At 39.2% G+C, this 22,238-nt stretch overlaps 1 protein-coding gene across 2 annotated transcripts in view; it reads left to right on the plus strand.

Moving 5' to 3' along the window:
• The first annotated feature begins 3,616 nt into the window (after positions 1-3,616).
• The window catches only part of ca16b (carbonic anhydrase XVI b), a 138,990-nt gene continuing 120,368 nt past the window's right edge, over positions 3,617-22,238 (plus strand). The window contains exon 1 of one of the 2 annotated variants that reach the window (XM_074645640.1): positions 3,617-4,330. In XM_074645640.1, the coding sequence (XP_074501741.1) occupies positions 4,243-4,330 (88 nt within the window). In that variant the 5' untranslated portion in view covers positions 3,617-4,242. The remainder of the gene's footprint in view (positions 4,331-22,238) is intronic. The other variant, XM_074645631.1, reaches the window with a different exon arrangement.

The following is a 22,238-nucleotide window of genomic DNA, read 5'->3' on the forward strand; positions in this document are numbered from 1 at the left end:
GTAATTTGCTGAAACAGTAAGGTGACATCTTTAAATTGCTTGTTTTCTTCTTTTCTGAAACAAATTAAACCAAAGATATTCATTTCACTATCATGAGACAAAGAAAAGCAGCAAATCCTCACAACTGAGAAGCTGGAACCACAAAATGTTTGACATTTTAGTTGAGAAATTACTTAAAGGTCCCATATCGTGCTCATTTTCAGGTTCATTCTTGTATTTTGTGTTTCTTCTAGAACATGTTTACATACTGTAATGTTAAAAAAAAACTTTATTTTCCTCATACTGTCTGTCTGAATTTGCCTGTATTTACCCTCTGTCTGAAACACTCCGTTTTAGCTAATTTCAACGGAATTGCAACGGAATTTGCCTTGCAAGGCAACAGTTGGGTTCGATGTTTACTTCATGGCTCCACTGCAACAAGGAAATAAACGGGCTGCGTCTGAAATCGCATACTATGCACTACATACCCAATATGTGTACTATCGTTCAACATACTTTTGTGTGAATAAACAGTCGTATGTATCTTTTCGGACGCACTGAGCAGTAATTTACATCGTCACTTCCTGAAAGCCTCCTTGACGGTTGGAGATGTGTAACCATGGTAACCTGTGCCAACATCACATGACCAAAACGACGATTTGTGAGAATCAATGTCTGAATTAATGTAAAATATATATTATGCCTAGCAAATTAAATCTAATACTTAGTTAAATTGAAGTGTTATTGATGTTACAGAGCTGTCCGTCAACGCCTGTTATGAACGTTGTCATCATTACCGCATTGCATTGTGGGATATTTATGCCGCCGTAGTGTCCAGTGTTGCATACTGTAATATTTCACTGGAAATAATATGAAATTTGCGTACTTTTGGTTTTATACTAAGGTTTCGGGTAAACTACAAAATCTCACATACCGTTTTAGCGTGCTAAATAGCATGTTAGTATGGAGTTTTGGACGCAACCTGGGACACATTTAGGATTAATGTTTACATTTAAAACTATATATATTGTATATTTGTGACATCACAAAATTACAGAAATCCTTGCAGCTTGTTTAAAAGGCAGAGTTTCTGAATACGGGCTGTGTGTATTTCTCCATGGATTGAGTGTTTCGATAATGTTACAATAGTTATACAACACTTAAACCTGCTTTATAATGAAAAAAGACATAAAATATCCCTTTTTACAATATGGGACCTTTAAACAATGAATTAATCATACAAAAAACATTCGCAGATTGATTTTCTGTCAATCGACTGATGGAATTATTGTAACAGATGCATGACTAAGACATAACTGAGTAAACTGTAGTCACTAACAGAACGTGGCTGAAAGCTCTGAACAAAAAACAAGTGCAGCTTGAGTTGAGATTATTATGTGAAAATGATATAGGATTCTTACATTATATGATGCTGATAAATGTATGATCCACTATATTTATGCACATTAGAAATAATATGAGTTAAAGAGATGGTAGGCAGAATGTTTTTGGCATCATTAGCAAAAAAACCATAATAACTGTTTAGCATATTGTAATTCAAGTGTTCTGAGAGATAACTAGACTTCATGGCTCTGTTTTCAGGCTAAAAAAAATCTAGCCTGTGACGGGAGACTTTGACCAATCACAGGTCATTTCAGAGAGAGAGAGCGTTCCTATTGGCTGTTCATTCAATGATGCAGCTGTCAATCACTCATGAACTCCAATCAAACGGTCAAACTAGGCAGCGCTTTATGACCCGGCAGCCATGTTGAGATCAAGACCCCAACAAGAGCGACGGTCGTCGATCCTGACTTTTGTAGTGGTCAAACGGCGATACTGCAACTTCTGTGTCAGTCACGTGATGCATTGGGTTCAAAAAGACTTTTTCCCCATAGACTTACATTGGGAAAGAGACCTTAGCGGATAATTTTTTTTAGGTGAATCAACTTCCCAGTACGAACACCTAAATAGCCCTTATTTAAAAAATTACATTTCTAAAGTTGTAAAATGAACTAATAGCCAAATCCAGAGTTATTTCCCATACTCCGTTCATGTGAATGAGACCCAGATCGCGGCTGGAGCGCAAGCCTTGACGACGGCGTGACGTTGGGACCCCGTGACCGAGTCATGTGACCGAGCGGACGCTACTGCGAATGTACCACGTGCCCAAGATGCGGGTACTTTTCCAGAAGGAAGTCGAGCCATTTAGGCTCCATGCGCTGCACTGAGCAACTGTCATAGAAATGAACGGGGCCCCGCCTCCAACGCTCTATCTAGTTCTCTTATTAAATCCACTGTTGGGATCAGCTGAGGAAATACCAAGCACCGCCCACCAGCCAGAGCAAACTTTCTCATTTTACAGCTAAACAGCACACTACAAGATGTTTCTGAAAACATTTGAGGAGCGAAATAGGCATTACAGTAACAGAATATTGATTCTGACAGATGCCATTAGGTGCACCGGAGGATATCGGAGGACACCGGAGGACACAGAGACACATTATTGTTTTCAGATTACCTGTCTCATGCACTACTGTCAGGATATAGTGACCGTTTTTTTTAAAAATTACTTTTAATCATATTTGCTCCGATCTCGCCTGCTGCTTTAACTTTATGTTGTTATTTGCATTATTTGTGATGTTGTATTGTTTTTTTTCACCCTCTACACATAAGGGGAAGTGTCCTGGGTCTACGAGTCTGCACGATTAATCAAAGGGGCGTCTTGTCGTCTCACCTGACGGACCAAGACAGAAAAACTGAAAAGAATTCAGAAACTGTTCAGGTTAATTGCACTTGATCAGTGAGAATCCGGAGTCAGGATCTGGAGTATTGTCAACCACACACTAATGTTTTGCAGTGTGTGGTACGGGGGTAGGTAGTGCAGCCTGGAGGAATCGTGCGAGGATGCCCACGAGGCTGTGCGGGGCTTTGAAAAGGTAGGCATTTTGGAGAGGAAGCAGATGGCCCACATTAAAAGCAAAGGGCCCTTGTGACTGTCTTCAATGGCCCTGCAGAGAACTGGGTAATTAAATGAGAAATTTAATCAGATTCCTCAAATTAAATGTCCAGCTGGATAGTTCTGCAAGAACACCACTGACTACACATTTACCTAGGGGAGTGTCACCACCGGTGGATGCATAATTCTCTAATCAGCACCCACACACACATACACCATGATAGTCCAGGTGATGATTACTGCTAAAGTATTCCATTCACAGTTCTGCCAGCAGGAGGCAAAGGGACATCACTGTGGTGGCCACAGGAGGGTCGTTTTAATAATGGGGCCTGGGAGGAAGCAACAAAACAGCATGGATGCATGGGGGGATGGACTCAGTGGAGACTATGTTCTCTGGTTTTTTTAACAATCCTTTGACATTTTTCCATCATGTTTGATGCAACATGTTTGATGCAACATGTAAAAAGAGGCCAGTCTGGAGTTGACACCAGGCATGATTTCTGGAGTCTTCCAGCACCAGAGACAGAAAGCAGACTCTGGGTCCGTTTCGACTCATTTTGCATTCAGCAAATCCAAGAACCGCCTTCCTCTCCTTGGCTCTCTCCCTCCCTCCCTTCCTTTCTCCCTCCCTTCCTCCTCTGCTCCCTCCCTCCCTCCCTCGCTGCTGGCTGCCTCTCTCTCACACGCAGCCCGTCCTGTAGATGGGACCAGCAGCCTGCAGATCTCCATGCATGCCTGACCGCTAGTCCACTTCCTGGATGGGAAGAATGGGGACATTTTCCAGCAGCACCACCACTTCTTTTTTCTTCTTCGCTATTGTGCACACTGCCCTTCTTCGTCTCGCCGACTGACGCCGCGGATAATCACTTCATAATGACCACGTGTAATCAATATTATTCGACCACTTCTTTTCGTTTTTTGCTGTAGTTAAAAGACAGATCGATTGATCGCCGATGGTTGCCCCCCCCTCCTCATCCTCATCCACACTACGGGAATGTCGCTATCTGGAAGCCCGCTACAGGCACACGGTGGTGGAGTCCCGCACATTGTGAACTGTTTGTTCGTGTCGTGTTATTCCTCGAAGCTACAGAAAGCAGCAGCAGCCTCTGCTCGGACTGGAGGCGAATAGATTTGTGTTTTTAAGAAGAGAAACTCCGCTGAGCAGGACTTTGATGCCTTCGTGGCTGCTGTGAGCCAACTTCTGCTCCGTGTGTGATTTATTTAGTAAAAGAAGAGGACTGAAAAACTTTGTCACCCGTTGCCTTCCTTCTTGTTGCTCTCGATGAGTAGATGAGTAGTCTTCTAACATGCGGAGAATACGGGAACCGAGTTACTGGTGGATTTTATCCTTCGTGGTTTTAACCTTGCTGCCCGAACACAAAGACTGTCATCCCGGTAAGTACTCACCAACAACACCAACCCCACCGGGCTAGCTTTCTGTTCCTGTAGCAGAACTACACAGAGTCCACCGTGTTGCATTTATCCGTAATAATAAAGAGTAAAAGACACTTTTGCTTGTCGAATAACGACGTTTTGTGTCAGCGGCACCGTTTAGCCTGAGTTCCTCCAACGGTTACCCGTTACTAACGTTACAGGGCCGAGTTCTAACGGTTCTGTTAGAGACGTTAGAGCCGTTAGCCTCCGTGATGTGGGTGCATGTTATGGACTATATGGCGCTAACTATCCCCTGCTTTTAACGCTAAATATTAATAATTAGTCCTGCTAAACAACTCCTTTACATGTTAGCTGTTCATACAACATGGTGTCTCAACAATTCATCAGGAAATGTGGCTCATGTATAACATTCCTGTCTGTAAAGGCACTCAGAGGATTTGAGTTACTTTCTCTCCTGTTGGAATTATTGTTGGTATTTCTCTTGTCAATCTGTCAAAAACCTGTAGTTTTTAGTTGTTTATAAAGGTGTCGCAAGTTTTTATATTCCATGTTTCGTGTAGTTGTGTTGGAGGTGGAGGTATTAATCTGTGTGTCTGCCTGCTGTCATGTTGCGTAGGTAGAGACGGGGATGAGGGAGATAGTTAGCGCTGTTGGCTCGTGGATGGATGTGGATGTATGAGAGGTGATTAATGCCACCAGAGCACAAATATATAATCCCAGAAATAGTCCAGGCTTCAGCAACCAGTTGTGAGATGACTCGCTGTTACACCCAGATTTGTGACCCCATGTGCTATTGATTTCATACTAAGGATTTGGACATACTAAAATATCTCACATCCAGTTATAGCATACTAAATAGCATGTTGAAATGGAATTTCGGACACATCCCCAGTTTGAGATGACCGGTGTTGCACCCAGATTTGTGAATCATCAGATTCTGTGCCACTAGAGGTTTAACTAGCCGATTTTAATGGTGCCTTCAAATGAAACGTGTGATGTTTACAACATGGGGAGTCGTGTTCACAATATGCTTGGCGTTCAAGTGGTTAAGTTGTGAGAACACCGTTTGCGGCAATGTTACTGTCGGCATCTAGAAGCCACAAAGGTTATAACAATTTAGCAAACTAGCAAGCGGGTAACATAATGCACAGGCATAATGACGAAAGATGAACCCGTTGGAAATATCAACGTTTTCCTCAGCCATATTATTAAATTACCAAGAAAAATTACTAAAATTACAATATATTCACTTATCATGCACCGATGAATTAACTTCCATGGCCTCCGCCATTTCTGACTACGTCAAACAAACACGTCACAACTCGTGAACTCTTGAGCTTTCAGAAAATTTTCGCTTACGATGTGGTGAATACCATAAGAGGGGGGGCGTTCATATGAAGTCTTTTCGTGAACACGGTAAACACGACCCCATTTGAAGGCACCAATAGTCCTGGAATATCGGCTTCAGCACCAGTTTGAGATGACCGCTGTTACACCCAGATTTGTGACCCATCAGATTCTCTGCCACTAGAGATTTAACTAGACGATTTAATGGTGCCTTAAAATGAAACTTGTGAGCTTGTGTTTACAACATGGGAAGTCGTGTTCACAATATGCTTGGCGTTCAAGTGGTTAAGTCGTGAGAACACCGTTTGCGGCAATGTTACTGTCGGCATCTAGAAGCCACAGAGGCCAACAATTTAGCAAACTAGCAAGGAAATGCAAAGGCATAATGACAAAAGATGAGCACGTTGGAAATATCAACATTTTCCTCAGACATATTATAAAATTACCAAGAAAAACAATATATGACTTAAAATTACAATATATTCACTTATTATGCACCGATAAATGAACTTCCAAGGCCTCCGCCATTTCTGACAACGTCAAACAAACACGTCACAACTCGTGAATTTGGCGCTTTCAGAAACTTTCCACTTACGATGTCGTGAACACCACAAGAGGGGAGCGTTCATATGAACTCTTCTCGTGAACACGGTAGACACGACCCCATTTGAAGGCACCAATAGTCCTGGAATATCGGCTTCAGTGGCCTACCAGACTGCGTCCCAAATCGCATGCTATGCACTACATACTCAATTTGTTTACTATTGTTCAACATACTTTTGTGTGCACAAACAGTAGTATGTATCTTTTCGTACGCACTGAGCAGTGATTTACATCGTTACTTCATGAGAGCCTCCTTGCAGATTGTAGATGTGTAACCATGGTAACCCGTGCAAACCTCATGTGACCAAAACGACGGTTTGTGAGAAGCAAAGTCTGAATTAATTTAAAATATATATTACTCCTAGCAAAGTGAAATCTTATACTTACAGTTAAATTGAAGTGTTATTGATGTTACAGAGCTGACCGCCAACGTCCGTTATGAACGTTGTTGTCAGTACTGCATTGCATTGTGGGATATTTATGCCGCCGTTGTGTCCAGCGTACTGTAATATTTCACCGTAAATAGTATGCAATACATGTACTATTTGTTTCATACTAAGGTTTTGGACATACTTAAATATCTCACATACAGTTATAGCATACTATATAGTATGTTGATATGGAATTTCGGACACATCCCCAGTTTGAGATGATCGGTGTTGCACCCAGATATGTGACCCATCAGATTCTGTGCCACTAGAGATTTAACTATTAAAGATTGATGGGTTGGTTGCAGGGTCTGAAATGAACTTGTTCCACTGCCTGCCACTGTGGCTTTGTCTGCCACTCAGAAACTTTATCTGCCACTTTTGAAATCTCTGCACTAAATGAAGGAATAACACTTTAGATCTGATGTCATTCAATGTTCCAATATATTTTACACAAAAACATTATATACATGGTAAATTACAGTGTTTGAAATTACACCGTAGCTTCTGGGGGAGCCTTATTTTCCGGGGCAGGGAGGGTACTGCACACAGTACTGTACTGTACTTTGTTATCGTCATCTATAGTGGTTGTTTGCATAAAAACACACAATTCAAATGATTATGATTATTTAAATATTTGCTTTGATTAAAAATATCTTGTCACGCTGCTTAGAGCAAGTGTTAGGAAGTTAAACAGGTCATAATTCCCTCTCTAATATCTAATTTATATTCCTGTGAAAACATCTCCTTCAAACTACTGGATTTATTCAAGTTTCTCCCCAAAAACTTAATTTTACAAGATTACATTTGAACACATCATGATAACTTTTTAATTTACCTTCGCCCAATAGTCATTTTTCCTGAGCAGCATTTTGAACGCCTAATAATAATAACTCACCTCCGTTAATGTTTGTAGCTCTGATATTTGGCCAAGCAGGACTGTGCTGCCCACCGGCTGCTAACAGGTAACGTTACTTAATCTCCTCCTGCTGATTTCAACACAGGTTTGATGTTCACAGTGAAGCTTAATCAGGGAAAAAAGTAGGGTGCATCACCTCAGGTTTATTAGTTATGACTCCATGCTTTTGAGCGCTTCTTTTTCTCTCCGCCGTGCCTCCAGTCCCAAACAAACTGAAACATGATACAGCATGCGTATACGTCATTGTGCATGCGTAACCATGGGAAAGCATTAATACGAAGGAATCGATAGTCACAGAAGCATGAAATACCAAGGAATCAGACAAGTAAGAACCCGTTCTTAACGGGAACCGGTTCTCTATTCCCATCCGTAGAGTTTTCCCTGTCTGACTAAGTGGTGGATGGCCTGCTGATTTTACCGGCCACTGGCAACAATTTATCTGCATTCGGCGAGTTGGCGGGTGCCAATTTCTGACCCTGGTTGGTTGAATGTTAACAGGTGAAGTACAGGTGTTGTACAGCCAGAGCTTAACACTGCTGGACACCAGTTTTTATCACAGCAGCTATCCAAATATATGACTATGGTCATATTTTCATAGGTGTTAACATCACCACCTTGGATAATAGCTATGATAATACAGTACGTGACCATGTTAAAAAAATCTCTTATATATATATAGGAAAAATTTCCATCAGGTCACAGAATGGTGCAACATAGTTACGTTTTCCCTTTCGAATAGTGTTTCCCAAAGCCCTGCTCCCTGTGGGTTTGGAATAGGGCCTGCTTTAGATTAAGATGAATGTAAAGCCATGGTTAGCCTCATACAGATGACTAGTTAGGGGAAGGGTTAAGTTTGGGTTGAGCGTTAACCTAAGCACACACTGTGACACACAAATACTGCTTTTAAAAGGGTAAAAAAAGTGACAAAAAGCAAAATATGTGTAGTCCAAAGGAGGTCTGATGACAATAAAGGACAATGTAAGACAAACACCAGAATTCAGAATAACACAGATACTAAAGTTAATGTTTTTTTTCCTATTTCTTAGTTGAAATAATTTAAAGCAAGTTCATTCAGAAATAAATGATCAGCTCTGTGACTGTATGATCTAGTACGTCTTCATATACTTTTGTGTGGTATACTTATACTATTTCCTGTAGTCTTACAATCAAGTCACACTAAGATTTTTCCAATAACTCCAATTTTTTTTGTGTTTGGATATGCAGTCCAATTCTTGAATTTTGATACCTATAATGATATTTGAGAGTTAGAAAATCATCATCGAATAATCATATCGGCCAATATGACATCATGACACCTAAATATAACCTATAAACATTTTTCTTTTTACATTTAGTACATACTGCAGCTGCCCTTAAGAGTGTACGTCCTGTTGCATGCAGTATGCATACAATTGGGACATACTATTTAGTCATAACATTGCGCCTTGAACTTTGACCCTCTTGCTCATATATCCGCTGCGCAAAGGATTGTGGGTCAGAATATGCTGCTAACATGCTGTCTCGCATACAGCAAAATACGACTGCATGTGGTAGGACGTCCTGGTATTTTTGGCATACTGCATTTGACATACTATGTATTGGGACATACTAAATCTTTCTGGCATACTAAATGTATGGTAATATGGAACGCACAGCACATTTCTGTTAAGGATCCATTACATATGGTTATTTAAGATTTACAAAAAAAGATAGGCTATCTACTGAGATATTTTACACTTCAAAAATAAATGTGTTAGTGCTCTCTGGTGGACAAACTATGTAGTATTACTACAAACATTTTGGGGATTTCTGCACTTAAAATTATTGCATGTCAGCAAACATACACGCTAATAAATAGGGATGCACCGATACCAGTTATCGGACCGATACTGATTCAAATAGCTGGATCGGGTATCGTGACAATGGGGCCGATCTGTTCAATCCAGTTCTATGTTTATATACTATTTACATTATAGACTGGAATTTTAATTTCTGTTTAAGTTTTTGAGCAATTTGTTGCTGCATTAAAGAAAAAGTTAAGGTTTTAGCAGGTTCCTGTTAGTTTTGAAGATTTCTTTTACCAAGTTGCTGGTGTGCGATTTAATGTCTTAATAATAAATAACAATTCAGTAAATGTATATCTATGTATTTATTTGTTAAATTTTTTTTTTTTGCAAAGTTAAGAAAGCAATGTTTGGGCGGCTGGTTAGCTCAGTCGGTAGAGCGAGCGCCCATGTAACGCCATGGCTCAGTCCTAGCAGCGGTGGACCCGGGTTCGAATCCGGCCTGTGGTCCTTTCCGCATGTCATTTCTCTCTCTCCCCCTTTCCAACACTCTATCCACTGTCCTATCAATAAATGCTTAAAAATGCCCCCAAAAAATAACTTAAAAAAAAGAAAGCAATGTTTAAGTCGAGCACGATGTTGCCTTATGTATAAAAGATTGGTCCCAGTCACCTCCACACAGTGAGGCATACATCTTATTAATTAAACACTAGTATTGGATCAGTACTCGATATCGGCCGATACCCAAAGCTCATATAGGTATTGGGACTGAAAAAATCTGATTGGTGCATCCATACTAATAAATATGTGATAAGCTAATATCATCCCATTGGATGTTTTGATTCTGTGGCACCAATCATCCCCCATAGTAAAGTCACAGTGATGTAACACAGGAGAATGGTTCCTCTCTGAGTCACCCCCCCCCCCCCCCCACTCTGCCCCAAAACCCCCTAGTTTTCTGCTTCCACGTCCTTAGTTTGCAGCTTTATTGACTAGTAGCCTTCCAGGCCCCTAACACGTCTGAGTTTTCTCATATGGCATGTCTCACCAGACCTCTGACACGCAGCAGACTGGCAATACAGGCTGACGGGCAGACCAGCTCGAAGGTGGCGGAGGATAAATCCAATTTAACTACTTGTACACTGTCACTTAACCGTATTCATCTACCGTCTAGGCCGGGTGACCTAAATCCTAATAATATAAATATAGAGTTTACATCATAGACGGTATTACCAAACCGGTGCTAGTTAACATGAAAATAAAAGATTTGAAAGGGAAGGGGGGATTATTTTCTTTCTAAAAATCAATGCACACCGGCTTTAAAGACATAGCTGTCGTTGAAATTGGCCTGACATCTTAGAGAATTTTGTCTTACGTGTATGTAGAGGCAATAAACAGTATATAAAATGATCAGCCGTGTTTAAAAAAGCAGTCTTCCATATCTTTTCTCACTAACGCAAACATCTCTAGGGTGTTTTCCCCCCCAAATTTCACTCCCCTACAATAACATGGAGATAAAAAAAAATCTGTAAGAGGAACATCAGGAGTTGTGGTTCGGTGGAAAACTGTAGTTATGTTTGTTTTAAAGTTGTGTGGGTGGAACTGCAGCTCCATAGTCAAAGTGAGAAGCATAGCTTGTCATTAATTATAGAAATTCTCCTGATTGCATCACTTAAGTAATGAGGAAATGATTGCATGTTATGTGAATACGGTTTATACAAAAATGTATAAAGGCGTGAAGCCTCGCGATACATCTGGGGAATAATTGGTAACATAGAGAAAGATCCTTTTAATGAACAGGATTCTGGGAATTTCAATAAGAAACAATTACTGCTGTTTGACAGACGTAATGGGCCATTTTCGCCCGTGTGTACTGCACATTATAGGGATGTCCTTTTCAAATAACACCATCACTGTCCACTCGCGAGTAGTATGTTAGTGAGCAAACATGCTATTAATGTTATTAATGAGGTCCTGATGTACTGCTGTGCCAGCAGGATGCCAGCTGTCTGGACATCACTGATGTTGGCAATGGCATCATTATCATCAAGGTCCTCCTCCACCTTCTCTGGATAATTGGTTTCGATATGTACAGTACTGACACAACATCTCAAAAGTAACTTTCTCTCCCTGGTTTTAAAATAGCATCAGTAACATATGCTGCTCAGTCTCTGGATGGTGGACGGGGCTCAGCGCGCTGTTATCTGTTGTCTCCTCACCAGCTGCCTGTGCCACCCACTAAATGGTCCGATGGGGAAACACTGCAACTGTAATCACTTTTCAGTCGTGCAGATGATTCGCTGTTTATCTTTTTGCCAGTGATACTCACCCTTGGCTTACCGCTTTCGAAATATAATGACCAGCGTATCTACGTGTCTAATTACAGCGGATAAACTTTAAAACAACAATACAATTTCATTATTAAGAACAGTTAGTGTTCGTATTGTATGATGGTGGTTAAGCAGTGATCACTATTGTGGTCATTGCTGTGGTTTCATTTCATTTGAATGAAGATCCGAAATGAGCAACATTGTATGATTCCTCCATAAATTGTGATTACTGATAACATAAAACCAGTTTTGTTTATGCTATAAAAAAATAGGACAATTATGTTAAATGACCCCAGGAAGACTAGCTGGTGCCGTTGGTATCAGCTAATGGGGATCCTTTTTAAATAAATAAAATAAATAAATGAATGGTATTTTAAGTTCCCTAAAGGTAAGTGAAAACAGTATTTTTTTAGTGCAGAGAAGAGTGTCGGGAAAAATGAAAGTTTTACAAACGCTAGCAGAATATTTTAAAGTTTGAAATGATTTTTTAGCACGTAGTAGAGTGTGAATTATTTCTTTTGGGTTCAGTGTTAATGTTGCAGACTGTTCTCACTGATGGGAAATGCTGTCTGAAAAATTGGTTCTAATTTCCCAGGTGTAGCCAGGGCGGGTGTAAGTAAACATTTGCGACCTCGTATTAGTTTAAAAATGTATGATTCATTCAGTCACTTTTTCAAAACATATTTCATGTCTGATTTTTGGCTGCGGCTTGAACATATTTGGGCATTTTTTTAAAAAGGGATGCTTGCCCTGTGTACTAGATATAACGTTGCTGTGTGCTCTGACACCAAAGAGTCATCTTAAGCACTCAGAAATCAAATTAATAGACACTGTTTATATTTTCATAATATGAAAGGCTTCTTGATAATGATAAAAATGCAGAGTGTTGGCAGTGAGAGGCTGTGTTGCTTCTTAAAGGTGCCCTGTAGAGTTTTCTTGTAAACAAATAAAAGTTGTTTTTTTTACATTCAGGGTTATTTATCAAAAGGCATTATGTGTGTCCTTGAGGTCTAACAAACATGTTGAATGGGTTTTCTTCCTCATAAAATATTTGCAGAGCAGATTTAAAAAAATGTTTTTTTTTTTTTAAATCCCACACTGGATACATCTGGATTGTAGCTATAAGTGTTCTTGCCCTACGAGGACCCCCTCGTAAAAAACATTGGTTCATAGCACTGCTAGCGGTTAGAAACTCAACAGGGTAGCTTTTAAAATCTGCTGGATGAAGACTGACCTAGGGCTGAAACTGTCCGTTATTTTCATTGTTGATTAATCTGTTGATTATTTTCTCCATTAATTGATTAGTTGATTGGTCTATACAACTATAGGGATGCACCGATACCGGATATCGAGCCGATACTGATTCAAATAGCTGGATCGGGTATCGTGACAATGGGGTCAATCTATTCAATTCAGTTCTAGGTTTATATACTATATACACATTATATACTGGAATTTTAATCCCTGTTTAAGTTTTGACCAATTTGTTGCTGCATTAAAAATGTTTACACTTGAATTGTAATTCCGTTAGATTTTGATGAGTCGCTGGTGTACAATTTATTATTTTAATAATAAAAAACAATTCAATAAATTTATATCTATGTATTTATTTGTTACATTCTGTTTCACAAAGTTAGGAAAGATATGTTTTAAGTCAAGCCTGATGTTGCCTTACACATAAAAGAATGATCCCAGTCACTTCCACACAGTGAGCCATACAGCGTATTAATTAAACACTGGTTTTGGATCAGTACTCGGCCGATACCCAAAGCCCAGGTATCGCTATTGGTATCGGGACTGAAAAAGTCGGATCGGTGCATCCCTATACACAATGTCAGAAAATGGTGAAAAATGTAGATCAGTGTTTCTCGAAAGAATAAAGAAACCGGAAAATATTCACATTTAAGAAGTTGGAATCAGAATTTTTACTTTTTTATCTTAAAAAATTACCCAAACCGATTATCAAAATAGTTGGCGATTTAATTTAATAGTTGACAATGAATCCATTAATTATTACAGCTCTTAACTGACTGATCCCCAGCAGGGTGGATGTAGAATAGTAATGCAGAAGAAGTAAATATCCTCTACCACCTATATACCCTGTTTCTCCCTGCTCTTTAGTTGTATGTTATTATAATTCAATTAGAAGAGAATCAATACCCGGCGTACCATTTCCAGGAGCCGAAACTTAACCGGAGCGACCAGCGGACATTACTGGCAAGGTCGTCCTGTCTGGAGACGCTGGCATTAATACTGAAGTGGAGTATTTCAGTTGATATGAGCCCAACATTACGAGAACAATGCTTTTTATTTAAAGGGTAATTATAGTAATTTGACATTAATTGTGATTAAACTGTTTATTTGTGTAACTTATGTTAATCAAGGCAATCAGTCATCACTTCATTGCTTGGTGTGTACGGTCGAGTTCACCCGGTCTTTCAGCCAAGATACTCACAAGCTGGTCACAGTAGCATTTTAATCATTTAGGATGACTCACAGCCACTTCACTCCGAATCATTTCATCCGTCAAGGCAACATGCAACACAAAAAACGCACACACACACACACACAAACCAGATTCGACCAGGCTGGTGGAAACGAGGGAGGATAAATGCTTTTGGGGAAACTAGTGTACTTATTTCCTGTGCTTCATGACAATAGTGATTAATGTCTAGGCAATAAGGCGCTGTCAGTGAAGGACGTATACTGCTGCACTCAAGGACTCGGCCATATCAATAAATGTCCTGTGTCCTTCAGTCGCCACGTCCTCTTTCCCCTTAAACAATCTTGCCGCGATGTGATAGTGTGTCAGCTTTACTTACAGCTGGACTGTCAGTCAACGCTGCCCTGTGGAGAACCGGACACAATGGGACCTTCAGGCTCCCATTTTTTTCACCCCCCTTTTTCCTGCATTGTGCTATTGTGGGTCAAATGAGCATGTGTTTGCTTTGTGCTCTTTTTTTTTTTTTTTTTCTTGGTGGGCTACATTCAAGATTGTCTTTTTCAGAGGCGAGGAAAAGCAAAATTCAAAAGTAGGCTATCCGTCCACGAGGCTCATTTTCCCTGTCGTGAATTATGGCGACAATCACTGAAGATATGGGATTAGGCTGTGCATGTTTTATCAAGCTCAAGGTGCTCTGCAGAATGCAAAATAAGCGCGTTGAATGAGAGTCAAGTTGCATTTGATGAATTGAATTTTAACCTTTGCATAAATTATGTTCCGGTTATTTTGAGCAACAGCAGAGGACGCCTAAATATGCCTGTGTACCTTTTTGTTTCTATGCATTTGAGTCACATTTTAGTTCAACATGCAGTCACTACAGTCTTTATATATATAAAAACATAGTCTTTTACCCAGCTCTTGAAACACTGGTAGTCACTGTGTATAGCAGTCATCGCTGTCGGGACAGACAAGTGTTTTGTTCGAACCAAACAGCAACATAATGCTTAAAATTGACATGACGCCACGCAAACCTGACAGTCCTTAGATCTTTGGCATTGGCTGTTTCATTTAGCAAAAAAAACAAACACCCGAGGGTTTTGTTTTATGCAAGTAGAAGCTTTAGCTGTGTTGTTCCTTGTCAGTGGGCTGCTTTTATAAAACATATTGATTTTTTGAATTTGTGTAAAAGATTTATTTTGACATAATTCGTAATGGTTTTATGTGCCTTTTTATTTCGTGTTACTGTCTGACAGATATTGGTTTATTATTGGATATTGGAGGCCGATATCAACATGAGAGTTAAAAAAAATCTGATGTCGATTTCTCGGCTGATGGTTGATTTTTTTTTTTTACATACTGTAAATACAAGGGCTGTCAAAGTTAACGCGTTGACGCAAATTCATTTTAACACCACTAATTTATTTAACGCATTAATGCAATCGATCTTCCGGAGGTTGTAGTGGACTCAGTTTTACAGCTAGAGTGAAGATACTGATATCATATAAATAACTCTCCAAATTTGTTCTAAATTTTGGCGAGGAAAAAGAGTCATGGCCATTTTCAAAGGGTTCCCTTGACCTCTGACTTAAAGATATGTGAATGAAAATGGGTTCTATGGGTACCCACGAGTCTCCCCTTAACAGACATGCCCACTTTATGATAATCACATGCAGTTTGGGGCTAGTCATAGTCAAGTCAGCACACTGACACACTGACAGCTGTTGTTGCCTGTTGGGCTGCAGTTTGCCATGTTATGATTTGAGCATATTTTTTATGCAATACCTGTGAGGGTTTCTGGACAATATTTGTCATTGTTTTGTGTTAATATATTTCCAGTAATACATATATACATACATTTGCATAAAGCAGCATATTTGCCCACTCCCATGTTGATAAGAGTATTAAATACTTGACAAATCCTTGTCATGCGATTAATCGCGATTCAATATTTTAATCAATTGACAGCCCTAATAAATACAAAACAGAAACAGACATTATGATCCCTTAAATTGAGGTTATAAAAGAAATGTGACCAAGATATGTACTGAGATATAAACTGTGTACCTCAGTTAATAAAAACACTCTTTGTCAGTGTGAGTTTTTCTAAAGAGGAGTGGGATTTGAAAAGTCAGCTTAGGGATGGGCGATATGGAGAAAGTCAAATATCATGATATTTTTGGACCAGATATTGAGATGATATTGTAGGGTCGACTATTGGTACTTTCACAAAATATCTACAAAATGAGATTTTTTATAAATAATCATCAGTAATGATGATATAATAATGATATAATGACTAAGTGGGTAAATAATAGAAGAGCTAGAACAGTCTGGTTCAGTTCAGAAAATTAAATCACTCTACTGTAATGCCGCCTTTAAAACCAGGAAAAGACAACACTTATGCCATATTACGATATCCAAAATCGAATACAATATCTAGTCTTATATCATATCACGATATTGATATAATATCGATATATTGCCCAGCCTTAAGTCAGCATACAAATGAAGTTATCTTTGGGGTTCGCTGCTGTTATATTCAGCAGCTCTCCAGAGGTTATTTTGATAAATTCCCAGAACTAGTTTAACTTATCATTTAGATTTGTAGTCGATGAGGCCATGTGTAGATTGTCGAGGGAGCAGACAAACATTGCACCTCGTTGCTGTACGATCAACCTTTACCTAGAAGGATTTGACTGTAGGACATCTTTCTACAGTCTACAATTACAGATGCAGTAGTAAATAAGGCAGTTGGAGGCTCCAAAAATTGACTTTGAAGTATTGAAAAATGTGTGCACTTGTAATTTAAATGTCTTCTCTATCGAGGAAGTGATGATAAGCAGGTTGCGTTGACATATCGCATCATAGTTTGATGATGTATTGTTTATTTTGGGATATACAGTAGACAATGCATATTGCAGACGTCGTTCACCATATATCAGACTCGATAATGGCATGATAACTTATTAAGGGTCATTCGTCATGCGCATATGACATAAGTGGTAAATAAAGAGGAATAGTTGAGTGTAACTCTGAGTTCATATCCACTCTTCCACTCCAGTGCTAAACCCACTTCATTAATTTCTTGTGGAAAGTGTTTTTTTTCCCCTCCCCAAGTTAACACCCTGAGAGATCAGTCCCCAGGCTCTTCCCTTTGGGTTTCCAATGAGATTGATGTTCTGTTTGTTTCTCTCACACACTTCGACTGTCTCCCTGGGAGCTTTCTCTCTATTTTGAGAGAAAGCTCTAAAACAACAATGGGAGGGAGGGGGTCATTGGTATTTAACCGTGTTACTAAAGAAGACGGCAAAGCATTTCAGGTGGTGTTAGGCCTTTTTTGCATGTGCTTTAATATATTGTATCTGATCTGAAAGCTTAGTTTTTTGGATGTTTAACAGTTTCACAAAATAACATTTTTGTGAGAGGAATGTGTGGTATTGTAAAAAAAAAATGACAGCGGCGGCTAGTGTGAAAATTTGGTGTTGGTTAATTTCCGAGGCTTCCAAGGGAGAGGATGTGCTGAGTTGGATAGTTTTTTGGAGGCAGAACAGGAGTTTCGGAGACTACCCTATCGATCCTGTTGACACGCTCCCCTTTGGGGAATGCAAATGTTTCTGTTCTTCAACACAAACATTCAAACCCTCCTGGTAGTGGAACCCTAATTAACCAGGGATTTGAATACCATGGCCTTTTCCTTTTGACATTTTCATATTTCAGGAAGACATTGTTTAACACTTCCTCAAAAAAGACAACTCTCGTCTTTATTGGACGGTGAAAAGACAACACGGTTGAATTTGTTGTACGTTTAAAAAAAAAAAGAAAAGAAAAAGAAATTAAAACACCTTCCAGTCGGTCCGGGGTAATTTTAGCCGCGTCTGTCGTACAAATTCCCTGCGTGTCTGCTTTATCTGTCTGGTTGTGAGCCGAAGGTGTGACAGCTGCTGTATGTTTTTGTCACTGCTAATCTAAACCTCACAACACATGTGTTTACCACGGCGGAGCAGACCTATCCCCAGGTATCCACCACTCGTCACTCAGGGATTCCAGAGATCATCTGTCCCAACACTTAGCAGCCAGCGCCGAAGAAGGTGGGAACTAGCAACCACTCAACAGCCACTCGGTTCTCAAGACAACCATCTGCGTCGCTGTAATGTTTAGGAAAGGAAATGCTTTGAATAGGCTTCACGACAGAAGTGATATCGCCGAGTACCATCTTGATGAAATGTGGTTGCTTTCAGATTCAAAGAAAAGCCTATGAATATTATAATTGTCTTGTCAATAGATTAAAGTATTCTTTATATGGTGAAGAGGATTCAGAGGGCAGTATTAAGGACATTCATCATAGCCCGTCGTTCCCATGTCTAAAGATAACCGTAGATATAACTGGTTTGTGTAGAGCAGCAACAATTAGTCAATTAATCAAGAAGAAAAATCATATTTTTTAAATATTTTGATGATAAAATAATCACTTTTTTAAAAAACAAAAATGGTTCCAGCTTCTCAAATGTCAGGATTTGATGGTTGCTCTTCGACATACACTGTAATAATCAGAGTATCTTTGGGGGTTTGGACTGTTGGTTGGACACAAAATAAGACATTTGAAGGCATCACATTGAACTGTGAGTAATTGTGACGGACATTTTCCACCCTGTTTCCGATATTTTTTCTGATAGGCAAAGCGATTAATCAGGAAACTAATTAGCGGATGAATTGATAGTTGCTGCCCTAGATTTGTGATTATAGGAAACTCTGGGAATGTACAGCGAACGTCCTATTTTAAAGGTCAGGATTCAAAGACTTCTTCCAGCGTGTCTATCATTTGAAGAGTAATAATAGCTTCATCATTACTGTGTTATGATCAATTAACCTGTATTCAGGTCAGGCAGGCCCACATGAACTACACAGTATGAAAAGAAGACACTTGCTCATGACTGGAACCAGTTTAGGTGCGTGGGGGATGCAAGCGTTTTCATAAATGTGTAGATGTGTGTTCTGTGTTTAGATAGCTGTTTAGTTTTCATGGCCTGAAGTAGAACTAATGTAGATTACAGAAAATGGCAGTTTACTCCTTACTGTTAGTGTTACCGGTGAAGCGTATCTGAGTTTTCTAGGAAATTAAAAAAAAAAGTACTTTTAATTAAAATCAATAAATGTAGAACGTAGGGTATTGACTAAATATCAGCGACTCATATTTGAGGAGGCAGTGTGAATATTTCTCTGATCTTTTAATACCTGATAAAACAACTCCCAAGATGAAAAGTGGTGCTTTTCTAAGATAGTGAAGACGGCTCTGGAATCTTAAAGGCAACTGCATATGACTTGAATTTAATTAATGTTAAGATGAAAAATTGCCCTGCGTTAGAAAATCACAGACTGTAGAAAAACATGGCCATAGCATTTGTAACATCACCCCACAGGTTTATTAGGAAATGTTTCAAAAACCTGGATTTGGATTTATATGGCTGTTTTCATTATTGATCAGTTACTTTCCGATATTTGTTTTAATGTATAAACTGCCAAAAAATAGTGAAAAATTGTCGTTTAAATTTCCCAGAGCCCGAGGTGACATCCTCAAATTGCTTGTTTTGAAAGTCTAAAGGCCTTTACACACCGGGGGGTGTGACTAATAAACATGAACATGCAAAATAACCGCCTGCTAATATTATACTGTATATCTAGGGCTTTTATTGTGAAGGGTAAGAATGGAAGGAGTGTATCTGGTCTGGGCTGCCTTAGTCAAGGTTTAAAGGAGCAATAAAGTTTGCCGTCCTGGTTCGGACAACAGAGCCTCCACGTTGTTGTTTCATAAATATAGGCGCAAGTCAACAGGTTCTGCACAGTGATTGGTTGATGCCTTTTATTGGTGATGCAAAAGCTCAGAAAATCAACCTCGTTCCGGGAAAAAATTACGTTGCTTTTTTTGCCTCATGACAAATCATGACATGACACTCAACAAAAACAACAGTTCAAAAAAATGTATTGAAGTCCAAATCAATCCCATTAGCAAAATGCCTCAATTTACAGTGATATTAAACAGAGAAAAACAACAAATCCTCACATTTGAGAAGCTGGAATCACACAATGTTTCACATTTTGCTTGATAAAGGACAAACAAGTGATTATTAACATAGTTGCAGATTAATTTTCTGTCAATGGTGTAATTGATTAATCATTTCAGCTGTAGTTTACTGTAATCTTGACAGTTACTGGAAGTTCTCAAATTTGCACAAAGGAGGAAAGCACCTTGGTAGGGCTGAGAGAGGGACAAGCTAGCAGCAACACACCATGGTTGACTGTGATGATATTCAGGGTAGGAATCACCAAAGGTCCCACGATACAATATTATCACGATACGTAAGTCACAATACGATGTTATTTTAAACATTTTGCGATATGCTGAATATTGCGATTTATTTCCTTTTTCAACTGCAAATTATGCAGTTTGTCAACATCTCTTTTATCTAATAAGATACAGTTTCTGTTCCTCTCAGAGTTTTCATTCACATATCTTGAGGTCGGAGGTCAATGGCCATGCCAAAATTTTGCGTAACTTTTGAGAGTTATTTAGCATTCTTCCCGACAGGCTAACGTGGTTGGTACCAATTCCTTAGGTTTTCTATTTTCATATATTACCAGTATCTTCACTCTAGCTTTAACACCATCGGATTGTTAAGAGTAGGGCTGCACAATTAATCGAATATTAATCACAATCACAATTTGGGCTTCCCACAATTAAATGAACATGATTGACTGCGATATTTTTCTTTCTTATAATTTATTTTCTAATTATTTGAATTGTGTGTTTTTATGCAAACGAACCTCTATAGATAACAAATTAAAAGGATAATATGTAGAGTTTTTGACGGTTGGAATGTAGCACCACATGGAAGTGAAAGCAGCACTCCGTATATTTAAATGTGAAATTGCAATAAAAACACGTTGTCCCTAAAATCTATTAATAATAGTGATAAATAATCGTGATCTCAATATTGATAAAAGATAATTATGATTTGCATTTTTGGCCATAATCGTGTAGCCCTTGTTAAGAGCTTAATAGTTTATATAATAAAAGATCGATACTGGACTGTGTATCGATACAATATGGCCACGCGAAATATCACGATACTATGCTGTATACATTTTTTCCCCCCACCCCTAGATGATATAATCAAGCTAACACACTTCATGATATCACCTTATGGCAATAAATATGTTTAATATCCCCACCAACATGCATCAGAAATGAAGCTATTGAGAGCCTAATACAAAAACTGTATTGACTTTACTGAAGAGCATTTTCCTCCTTTTGAATTTGATACGCATTCAGTCCTGTATTTTCTCGGAAGAGCATGTTTCGGGCCATAAGAACTCCAACTGAATGCACTCGCACGTCGGCTTCACCACTCAGCTGTGGCGTCGCCGCTTGATTAGAATCATTACCTTGAGTCTCAGCCAAGTACTGCTCAATTGAATGCTGTTTTTCAGCCTTTGTTTGCTCCCGCTCTTGTGTGCATTATATCTACACGTTCATTAGCCTTGGAATTGTTTTGCTGCAAGTTTGACTACACGTAGGATGAAATCGGTGCCAAGGTGGCATCAATAAGTTTGATAGTGAAATTTTATGGTTGTCTATTGATCGAGCCTATTGTGGATTTGACCAGAGCGGGATACACTTTCATATCTTTAAACAGACAACCCCCAGACAGTCATGTATGAAAGCAAGGCCAAACAAGTGTGCGAATGCGGTGGCGCCCTGGTCTGAGCAGATGTCCTCATTTGTCATGAGTTATATGTTGGCATAGATGATGGGTACCATAATGGGTACTTGTAATCCCTTTTGGCTAATTAGTGGCCGTCTCATTGTGACATGCCAATAGATTCCTTCCATCACATTACCTCTGAAGTTAATCAGCAGAAGCGTGTCCTTATTGTTTGGACCACAGACAATGCACCTCTGTATTTAAAGAGGGAAAGAAGTGCCACACTTAAAAGTCATAAATTTAGCTACAGAGTTGACAAGAACATGGATTTTATTCATTTTAACTGAATCATAG

The sequence above is a fragment of the Sebastes fasciatus genome, chromosome 1 (genome assembly GCF_043250625.1).
Source record: "Sebastes fasciatus isolate fSebFas1 chromosome 1, fSebFas1.pri, whole genome shotgun sequence".
In the NCBI taxonomy this organism is placed as follows: domain Eukaryota; kingdom Metazoa; phylum Chordata; class Actinopteri; order Perciformes; family Sebastidae; genus Sebastes; species Sebastes fasciatus.